This window comes from Diceros bicornis, chromosome 5 (genome assembly GCF_020826845.1).
Source record: "Diceros bicornis minor isolate mBicDic1 chromosome 5, mDicBic1.mat.cur, whole genome shotgun sequence".
NCBI classification, from domain to species: Eukaryota; Metazoa; Chordata; class Mammalia; order Perissodactyla; family Rhinocerotidae; genus Diceros; species Diceros bicornis.
In genome coordinates this window covers 68,661,733-68,672,708 of record NC_080744.1, presented here as the reverse complement: position 1 = coordinate 68,672,708, position 10,976 = coordinate 68,661,733, and the positions used below count along the sequence as shown (strand labels likewise).

The window sequence follows — 10,976 nt, the reverse complement described above, 5'->3', positions numbered from 1 at the left end:
TGTCTCAGCCCAGACCGGGAGTGAGGGGGTGGGGGACAGGGGTGGGTAGTGAGGGGTAGAGGGAGAGCCAGGCCCTGATCCTGCTGGGGTCACATCCAGGGCATGGGTTGGCATGAGGGCTGGGGTGTGAAGGAACTGGGAGAGGAGGGGCCCGGGGCTGAAACACTGGGGCATCCCTCAGTCTCCATGGCCCCCAAAGGCCCCAGCCTTGCCTTCCCAGACACCAGCAGTCACCTGGCATGATGACAGGGCCTGGGCTGGGGATGCAGGATGAGCCATAATAGGTTTACGGGGAGGCTGTAAATCCCTTTACAGGCTGAGCAATCAGCTCTCTCGGGCAGGCAGAGCCAGGGCCACGCTGCATGGCCACTGTTCTCAGACTCCTGCCCGGCAGCTCCCAGGGGCCTGCCAAGTACCAGGGCCAGATTGCCAGGTCCTCAGGACAGGCTGCGGGCCTCGTGTATCATGCTCTGATCTCCGGGCCCCACAGAGATGCCAGGTGGGCTGGGAGCCAGGAGGGGGGACTCACTGGCAGAAGTTTTGATCACGACTCCCACCTGTGCGCTCACTCACCCGTGCCACAGCACGCTCTCCACCTCAACTCGTCCCACCCCAAGGGAAGGAGCCGTGGGAGGTGATGTGGCTGTGCCCACTTCACAGATGAGAAGCCTGAGTCTGGAGTGGTTCAAAGTAAAGAGACCAGTCTGGTGCTCATTCTGCCATGAAGGACAGGTGCCCTGAGTGTGAATCCTGACTTCATCACCCACCTGGCGGTGAGCCCCTGGCAGTCACTGCTCCTGCCTCAGCCTCAGTGTTCACATCCAAAAGGGAGCATAATAGAACTCCTTATGGCAGGATTAGATAAGAGAATGTCAATAAAGTGTCTGGCTGGGTGCCTGGCACAGCCCTTGATAAACAGCAGCTATTATTATTATTGCTCTATTACCCCAGTGCCCCCTGCCTCCTGCTTCTGCTCAAAAGGACACTGCACCAGGGGCTGCAAACTTGGGTTCAAGTCCTGGCTCTTTACTTACCAGCTGTAGATCCATTGGTAGGCCAGTCACCATCACTCACTAAGTCCCCTACTCCTGGGTCAACTGTAGAGGCCTGTGTACCAATGAGTGGTTCCTAAAAGGAAAAGGGCACCGCAGAGGTCCCTGTGGGGGGTCACTTCCAAAGGTGGCTGCAGCGACTCTCACATCCTGCATGCCCTTTTGCTGTGTGACTTTGTGGCTCCTCCCACCAAGAGCTGGGGTCTGTCCTCCCTCCCCTTGAATCTAGGGGAGCCTGTGACTCGTCTTGAGCAATAGAATGCAATGAACATGAAGACGGGGTCTCCTGGCCTACAAAGACTTCCTTCCTCAAGAGACCCGGCAGCTTCTGTTTTCCCCGTCTTGGAGCACTGTGCCACCATAAAGAAGTCCAGCTAGTCTGCTGGAGAGACCATGCAGACAGAGAAATCAGCTCCCTCCAGGCCTGCCAGCCTCCCCAGTGAGGTGATGGACATGGCCGGAAGCCACCTTGGACCTCTCTGCTCCAGTCAAGTCTCCCCAGTCAACACCGTGAAGAGCAGAGATGAGCTGTCCTTACCAAGCCTGCCCAAGTTGCAAAACTAAGAACAAATAAATGGCTGTTGTTGTTTTAAACCACTAAGTTTTGGGGTGGTTGTCATGCAGCAGTGGATAACTGATATAGGCCCTAAGCCCTTTCTGTGCCATCTTCTCCCAAATTTGGCTTGCATGAGGCTAAGCTCCTTGGCCTTGGCTAATTGGACAAGGGGATGAGCACCTGACTTAGAGGCAGCCCATCCATTGGCTGAGAGGTGGCCAATCAGATCCTTTTCCTCTGGAGAACATGAATGAAGATATCAGAGATCCTAGCAAACCAGACTGTGAAGGAGGCTGGAGTTGGGGCTTGGAAGGAGAGTGGGGGTGGGGGTGGGGGGATGACTTTCAGCCCTGTGCAGGCTGTCATGTCATCAGAGGACACCAAATTGGGGAGAGAAGCAGGAAAGGTGATAGACCATAGCACCAGGTTCCGTGAAGTCCCCAATAAATCACTTAACTTCAGCTGGGTCTGTGCTGTCCCCATTCGTTGTACCTCATGAACCCTCACTTCAGGCCCTGAAAGGCTCAAAGTCCCCCAGGACTCCCAATACCAGCCAGGGCTCTACACTGCTCCTCTGACCCCTTCTCCCTTGTTCCCTGTGACCTCCATCCCCCCAACACATACAGGCTGTGGCCTTGTCCTCCAGGGCTCCAGGGCACGGCCACTCTCTCTGTCCTGGGCAGACAGGGTGATGGCCTGGAGTCTGCTCCTGTCCTCCCCACACAGCCCTGAGGCCTTCAGTGGCGAATCAGAGGGCATAACCAAGCATGGTGTCTGCCCCAACCCCACTGGAGTCCAGCTGTTTCGGATCCCCATTGTGTTTTCCCATACAGTCCCTTTCCCTCCTAGTTTCTGAGGTCAACCACCACCCCCTGCTTGTCCATAATGATGTTATGCTAATAATAGCAGTCATTATTGCACACCAAACAGGTGCCACATCTGAGATGGGATTTGGACCAGGGTCTGCCTGACTCCAAAGTCCATGCCCCATCCACCACTCCGCTGTGTGACTCTGGGCAGGTTACTTCCCCTCTCTGAGCCTCAGATTCTTACTTGTGAGGAATAAACCAGGGGGCTCCTGGTACTTGATGCTCCAATACTCACCCTCCTGGGTGCCATCCCTGGCCGAGGCACTTGTCCAGAGTAGGCCCCCAGTCTTATCACCTTTTGTCTTGAAGGCAGGTTGTCTTGTGGAGGAGCAGGCCTGGAGGCCGCCTCTGGTCTTGGTCTCCTGGAAAGCAGGCCAGACTCTCAGGCTTCAGCATCCTGCCTTTCCCCCTGTGGCTTGGACCCAGGCTGAAAGGTGAGCGGAGCAGCCAGCTCCCCACAGGGCTTGAGGGGCAGGACATCCTGACTCCACAGCCCCAGTGGGTCTGAGGCAGACTGGGGCCACCGGGACGGCATGGACTGTGGGTGGCCCAGGAAGGCTTTGGCCACCCAGACCACCTCTGGGTTCAGGCCCCAGCAGTGCGTGTGCCAGGGAGTGGGGGCATCTGCTCCTCCTCTTTCCTCATCAGAGGCTGTCGGGCCATGGAGAAAGTCCCCAGCCTGACTTCCCAGACTATTCCCCCTGAATTCTGGCAGGGCTCTTAGCAGTTGAGTTCATTACTGTCTTCTGCAGATGGGGGTCCCACAACTGGGAAGGGGCAGTACTAAAACCTGGGCTGCCTGGCTCCCAGTCCCCAGGCTCCTTTGCATGGGCCAACCCAGCCCCCTGACCCTGAGCACTCACATCCCCAGAACTGACTCTCTTCCTCATCTGAAAACAACCTCACAAGTTTCTTGTGTCCTTGAGTTTCCTCCCAGTAGCCAGGAATAAATTGGCCCCTTGAACCCCTCTGCTCTTACCCAAATCTTGTGAAGCCCCAGGGACCCAGGCATCCCAGAGGGGTTCAGTAACCATCCCGTGGCTGCCGCCCGTGGAGGACAGCGCTGACCACGGCATCCAGGGCTGGGCAATGGAGAGACTGTGCTCTTCTCTCTCTGGAGATAGGCAGGCCTGTTGGGTTCTTGAAGCCTCATGTGATACCACTAGCCTCTTGTTGTGCACAGGCTGCCCCAATGCCCAAAGACTCCTCTCCTGCCCCTATGCTCCCCAAAGTGGTCTCCTGCCAGGTGGGGATCCCCAGGCCTGGCTCTGAGAAGCCCCAAGTTAGGATTAGAAGTCTGAGGCTCCAAGAGTCTTGAACTTCCAGGCTCTGGTCCCGTCACTTTAAAGCTGTTTGACTTTGGGTAAGCTACCACCCTCTCTGGTCCTCAGTCTCTGCATCTGTACCACAGTTGGACTCAACAGCAATCATCACCAGCACCATTGGTAGAGGGCTTTCTGAGTGCCAGGCACTTCACCAACCAGCGAATACACCTGTGCTCCTTCATTTAACCTCCTAACAACCAAAAGTAGTAAGATCATCTTTATGTTACAGATGAAGACAGAGGCTCAGGGGGGTTAAGTAACAATCACAAACAGCTAGTAAGTGCTAGAACCGGACCTCAGAGCCTTATAGTCACTAATCTGGGCTGCTCCCCAGGCACCATCAACCTTTTCCACAGCAACATTCCAGGATCATGTGAGGAGAGGATCCTGTTTCCTCCAGGGGATAAAACCATGGTTCAGAGGGCTTGAGGCTTCCGCAGAACTAGGAACAGTCCTAGGTGGAGGTGAGAGGTGTGGGCGAGGACATTCTAGCCCAGCTGTTGGCTACACACCACACCAGCCAGCAGCCGGAGCACAGCGGGCCTTGGGCACATCTGTGGACTGAATGATGAATGAGTGAGTGACCCAGTGCCAACTCCACATCAGACTGCTCACCGTGCCATCCCACCAGAGGCTCGGTTTAGAAGGTGCTAGACACGCAGCTCCCTAGTTCATGCCAGCACGCTGAGGGGTGAGCCCCAGGAAGAGCCCTGATTGGAGGAGCTGCGTTCTGGAAGTTTCTTGTTGCTGAGGGCTGACTTCCCTACTGCTCCTCCCTCAAGTTCAGCCAAGTCTGTGCCCATGGGTTCCTGCATCACTGGATTCCCCGTAGCCTGGGGGTTAATGGGCAGCAGGGTCAGCCTGGGCCCACCATGGGGCCTAATCCAAGGAGCCTCGAGGAGGAGGAGGAAACCTGGAGGGAGAAGCCAGGCCTCCCTGACCCTGGTGCCCTCGCTGCCTGACAGAGATGAGCACGCAGTCTGCTGGCCCAGCTCCTGTCCCTGTTCTCGAGCCAGGGCGCTCGGATTCGGGGAAAGTTACAAGTGACCTGTCTTCGCACGTCTGTCATCCGGGGCATCCCTTTCCAGGGTTGAGTTTTGAGCATCTAGGTTTGGCGTGAATGGGCGGGGCCGGGGGCTACTGTCTGATCCTCCTGGTCAGCCCACGTGCAGGTGGATCCTAGCCCCCAAACCAAAACCCTTCAAAGCCCAAAGGAGGCTCAGAGTATGGCCTGGTGGAAGATGGGCACAGCTGGGGTGGTGACCTGGGTCTGGGCAATCCAAAAGGGCGGCCCCAGAACCACCTCCCTGGCCCCAAAGACTAGGCCTCTACATGGGAAGTGGCATACAGTAGGCACTCAATAAATGCTTGTGGAAAGAAGGCTTGGAGAGAGCTGGTGTTCCCAACCCCTGGAGAGGTCCAGGCCAAAGCTGCAGGGGGCTTCTGCCTGGGGGGACCCCAGACCAGAGATGGCAGAAGCTATGATGCTCATGGCCTCAGGACTCCCCTGTGGGTCTAGAGCCCTGTCCATCCAGCCAATGGTTTTGGCCACCGCCCAGGCCACTGTCCTGGGAGAAGCCTCTGGAAGTCCCTGGAGCTGGCCCTCCCCTGGTATGCCCCCACCCCTAACCCCATGGAGATCCCTTCAGGAGCCCTGTCCCCAACAGTGAGAGAATAATGACCATAATGAGAACAGTCACCCACACGTGTGCACAGCGCTTTACAGGTTACAAAGTGTTTCACATACATCATCTCATCAATTCCTCACAACAGCCCTGTGAGGTAGGCAGGGCAGGGAGTAAGGTTTCCATTTGTACAGACGTGGAGACTGAGGCCCAGAGAGGGGCAATGACCTGTTCGAGGCCACACAGCAAGTCAGCGGCAGAGCTGGGACCAGAAGTTAGGCCTTAGTCCCGCCTCCGGCCCCTGGCTCTCTCCTTTGACTGTGCTGTCCTCCAGGAGGACCCCAGCCCCTGTCCAGAGTCTCAGCCACACCCTAGCCAGGCCCCCCAACCCCTGGCAGTACTGCTGCCTGGCAGCTCTGCAGACAGCCCCCACCCCATCGGGCAGCCTTGTCCCCTCCACCCGCTCCCTGCAAACAGCCAGCCCAGAGCTGGGCCCACACCTGGCACCCCGCCTGCTCTGGGCGGCTGCCCCCGCAGGGTGGGCACATGGGTGGGGCTGGAACCTCCTTTCCTGTTTTCCTGAGTGATCCCTCCCTGCAAGGGAAGAGAAGAGAAAGGAGGAAGAGGAGGAGGAGGAGGAGAAAAACAAGAAACCGAGTTGGAAGAGGGCCCTGGAGGAATCAGGACGTCAAAAGTTTGCATTCCGACTAGCTAGAGGACATAGTTTTTTTCTCTTTTTATTATTTCAAGTTTTCATAAAAATCCATACTTATTGAAACCCAAGTTACAGAGGAAGTTCGTAACTCTTTTTATTGAATTATTCACTGTGCTGCGTGTCGGCTAGTCAGCTTCCGACTCCAGTCTGGCAATGCGTGCCCCTGTGCAGGTGGGGTCCCCAGGCCTGGACTTCTAGGTCCTGGTAGGAAGAGGGCAGGCGGTGAGGGCCGGTGGGGGCAGCAGGGGACGGGGGTGGGAGGGAGAAAAAGAGTGTGTGTGGAGGGGCAGGAGGTGGGAAGGACCAGGGAGCGAGCCAATGGCAGCAGGCCCCTCCCCTGCCCTGCGCGCCCAGGGGTCCCTGCCCCCCGCCCTGACCTCATATCATCTTCATGTTGAACTTGCGGGGCGCGTCGGCGGAGCTGATGCCTGCGTCCGACTTGCGGGGCACGTACTCGATCTCAATGTTGTGCTTCGTGTTGCCTTTGCCCCGGCTCCAGAGAAACAGCAGCACCAGGCAGAAGAGGACGACGCCCAGGAAAGAGATGAAGCCCATGGTGGTGGCGATGATGAGGGTCTTGATGTCAAAGGGGAAAGGCACGGTGGCACGGGTGCTGTTGGCCTCTCCCTCGCCCGGCTGGTTGGAGATGAAGGCAAAGGTCTTGTTGGGCTGATGGGGCCAGTCGGGCGAGTAGCTGCGCACATGCAGGTGGGCGGGCATGGAGTCGTTGCCGCCCGCGTTGGCTGCGATGCACAGGTACGTGCCGTTGTCCTGTACCTGGGCATAGCGCACCTCCAGCGTGCCATCGGGGAAGACCGTGAGCCGCCCGTTGCTCTTGGCCGAGACCAGGTGCTTGCGGGGCGAGAGCCAGAGGATGGCGGGCGGCGGGTCGCCATCCGCCCGGCACACGAACTGCACCGTATGGCCCTCATCCACAAACACCTGCTGGGCCTTGCGTTCCCGGATGCGGGCACGGCGGCAGGTGAAGTAGTTGGGCAGGAGCACATCGGGGAAGTCCTTGAACTCCTTGCCCTGGACGAACTCGGGCGTGGCACACGTGGGCTGCTGCCGGTTGAAGTTGAGCCGCCAGCGGCGCCGGAACACCCACAGGAGCCGGCAGTCGCAGGCCAGCGGGTTGGAGTCCAGGATGAGTGTCTCCAGGTTGCCCACTGAGTGGAAGGCCGACTCCTCCAGCGTGGTCAGCTGGTTGCCGGAGACGTTGAGCACGCGCAGGTAGTTGAGGCCGCGGAAGGCATAGGGCTCCACCACGGCCAGCTGCCCACCCACCAGCTGGATCTCCTGCAGCCGGAGCAGCTCATGCAACATGGAGCCCTCAATGGTGCTGATGGGGTTGTAGGAGAGGTTGAGGAAGCGCAGATAGACCAGGTGGCGCACGGCCAGGTAGGGCACGGCCGTCAGATTGCAGTGTGTGATGGACAGGGACGTCAGGTTGAGGCCATAGAGGCAGTTGGGTGTCATGGTGTCCAAGTAGGGCCAGTGGGAGATCTCCAAGACCTTGAGGCGGTACAACCTCTTGAAGGAATAGTCCCGGATGGCGTTGATGTTGAGGTGCCGGAGCCTCAGGACGATGAGGCCGTGCAGGTGGGACAGCGCCTCGGTGGGGATGGAGGTCAGGTTGCATTTCTCCAGCGTCAGCTGCTCCAGGCTGTTGAGGCCGCTGAAGGCTCGGTGGGAGATGTAGACGAGGTCGTTGTCGCCAACCTCCAGTGATTTGAGGTTGTACAGGTCCTGGAACATGTAGTCCAGCAGGATGACGATCTTGTTCTCGCTGATGTCCAGCTTGGTCAGGTTGCTGAGGCCGGTGAAGACGCCCAGGGGGATGAGCTTCAGACGGTTGCTGCGGAGCCCCAGCGTCCGAAGGTTGAAGAGGTTGTTGAAGGCACCGGGCTCCACGGCGCTCACGATGTTCTCGTTGAGCTCCAGCTCCTCCAGGTGCGGGAAGCTGGCAAACTCGTCCTGGTTGAGCGTTTTGATGCGGTTCTTGCCCAGGTCCAGCAGGCGGGTCTCCGTGGGGATGCCCTCGGGCACCGCCACAAAGCGCTTGCGGTGGCAGAGCACGGCGCGGTCCTGGGCGGAGCACTCGCAGCGGGGCGGGCAGCCCGTGGCCGAGCCTGACAGCACCGAGCCCAGCACCAGCAGGAGGATGGGCTGCCAGCAGGCCAGGAGGGGGCTGGGCATGCTCCTCGCGCCCCCCGCCAGCATCCTCTCGCTCACCTGCAGCCGGAAGCAAGCATAGGACAGAGGGGGCAGTTAGAGGACAGTGTTTGGCTGGACCCCACCCTGAGCCCTCTGTGCCCCCTTGCCCTCCTGGCCCCTCAGGATGTCCCTGACACAGAGAGGCGGGGGTCCACACTGGCACATGACACCTGCCTCAGGCCCCACAGTAAAGTCCACATGCCCAGGCCAGAGGGCCTTCTGCCACCCCACGCTGCTTCCTCCTTGCCCCTGACCTGCCCAGAACCCTCCTGAAGGATGGAGGGGGTTCATGGAAGGGGCGGAGTCACTTCAGAAGAGCCTGTTACTGACATCCTAGGCTGCGTCCACCTCCTTCACCTTTTACGTTTTACACCTTACCACATACCCTGAGCCTCAGTTTCCCTTGGTGCTCACCAGGGATAAAGCCAGACCTGCTGAGCTGCCTTCGGGGCTCACAGAGGGGATCAAATGGGCTCAAAGGCTGAGGCCTCCAGGAACAGCCAGCAGAGGGGCATGTCTGGTCCCCAGCCTGCCGGGCAAGGGCTTCTGAGGCTGCTGAGGGCCCCTCTCGCAGCCTTTAGCCTGAGCCTCCCCAGGCACAGACACCACGGTCCCCTCCCTGCCAACACCGCGGTTGAGCCCGCAGCCGAAGTCCTGGGCTATCAGCAAACCCAGTGGTACCTGTTAGGGTTACGAATCTGCTCCCCGACAGGGTTTCCAGATCAGGGGAGGGCAACCCACCCAGAAAGCCGGACCCAGTGCCAATGCCTCCCTGTGGAATCTCTCTGACTCTTGCCTTCCTCTGGGTCCTCATGGTGACCCACCCAGGGCTCAGGGAACGAGTATTCCAGATTCCTGGCCTTGGCTTCTGCAGTTCTTTCCTCCTGGAGTGCCCCTTCCCCTGCCTGTTGAAATCCCATCTTCAGGGCCTAATTTAATGTCCGCTGCTCCAAGAAGCCTTTTCTGATCCCCAGAAGGAAGTGTGCTCCCCTCCAAAGACCCCCAGCCTTCATCTGCCTGTCTCTCGGGGTTCCAATCACTCTCCTCCTAGTACCGGAGGGAGGAGCAGTCCGACTCGCACAGCCCAGGGCGGCACGGGCAGCCTGAAAGAGCCAGTCCACATCGCAACACTGAGGACGTGAGGCTTGCCACAGCTGGGCACTGGGGACCCCCAGCCTTCATCCACCTGTCTCTCGGGGTTCCAATCACTCTCCTCCTAGTACCGGAGGGAGGAGCAGTCCGACTCGCACAGCCCAGGGCAGCCTGGAAGAGCCAGTCCACATCGCGACACTGAGGACGTGAGGCTTGTGACAGCTGGGCGCTGGGGAACATGCAGGACTCGGGGGGTGATGACACGGGAGACGGTGCCAGGAGGGGGGCCCAGCTTGGGTATGGGCTGCAGGTGGAGTGAACAGGGTGTGCGGGAGCTAGTCCCCCATTACTGTCTCCTGGTCCACGTTCAGAGGCCACTTGCTCCCACTTGTGCCCAGAGAGCCTCCCCATCTCCTCCTTCCGCCCCTGTTCCATCCCTGTTCCACCCCATGGGAAACTGGCCCGGCAGGGTTATTAGGGTGCTGGGAAGGCCAGTCTGGACTCCTCCAAACTTCTGGGGCTGGACCAGATAGTCTCTGGGGGCTGAGCTGCAGCCCTCCCGCTGCTGGTGGGGCGAAGATCCATCCATGCTCCCCCATCCCAGCTGGTACCCTCGGGGCTCTGCTGCCTATCCACACAGTCCACTCTCATAGCCCCGAGGGGCACTCACCGCAGTAAGGGGAGGCCCGAGGTGCGAGGGTCCCGCCTCTCTGCCCCAGCTCAGGCCCTCCTCCCACCCCTCCGACCCCCTCCCTACACCTGCACACAGCCTCTGCTTCTTGTCATTCACACTTCAACCCTTAAGGCAACTTGGGGCTCGGAGAGATTGTGACTGCCAAGGACACCCAGCCAGCAGAGGGGGCAGATTCCGGACTGGAGCTCTGGTCTGTCAGACTCCAACGATGCCACACACTTTCCAATGCTCCGCCGGTCTCCCAGGACTGTCAGGCACTCCCTGGTTGTCGATCGACTAAGTGACTGATTAACCAGAGAGGGCTCTGGGTGTCACTGACATGTTATGGAATCTGCAAGGTTTTGTTATCCCCAAGGGCTTTGTCCACTGCCCTCCCCTCAGCCCCTCTCATCCTCTCTCCAGACTCTTCTGTGGTTCGGCCTCCCCCGCCCCACCCCCACAGGCCATTTTCACAGTCACACATGCTCCAGTGACCCACCAGAAAAGCAAACATCCTGACAGGCGATCAATAAGTAATTGGGCCAGCAGCTGGGGCCCTGGGAGGTAAATAGGACTTTTAGCACCCAGCTCGGGGCTGGGCTGGCGGGTGGGGCGGGGACTGCTAGAGAGGGGCTGAGGAATGAGGGGGGTGGCGAGGGCACAGGCCACACTGAGATGTTGGTAAGACCCTCACACGGACACAAATTTGGCATTTGAAGCCTCCACCCCCTTGCCTCAACTTACCCTTCTACCTCCTCTCCCTCCACTCCCCCCACTCAAGCCACCAGGTATCCCCACCTTGTCCTGCACATTCCTGCCTCTAAGCCATCTCCTATTGGAGAACTCTCCCAG

At 59.0% G+C, this 10,976-nt stretch overlaps 1 protein-coding gene across 3 annotated transcripts in view; it reads right to left on the bottom strand.

Moving 5' to 3' along the window:
- Positions 1-5,489: 5,489 nt before the first annotated feature.
- LINGO1 (leucine rich repeat and Ig domain containing 1) overlaps positions 5,490-10,976 on the bottom strand; it is a 78,715-nt gene continuing 73,228 nt past the window's right edge. For all 3 annotated transcript variants that reach the window (XM_058542126.1, XM_058542125.1, XM_058542124.1), the window contains one exon: positions 5,490-8,377. In XM_058542126.1, the coding sequence (XP_058398109.1) occupies positions 6,521-8,365 (1,845 nt within the window). In that variant the 5' untranslated portion in view covers positions 8,366-8,377 and the 3' untranslated portion in view covers positions 5,490-6,520. The remainder of the gene's footprint in view (positions 8,378-10,976) is intronic.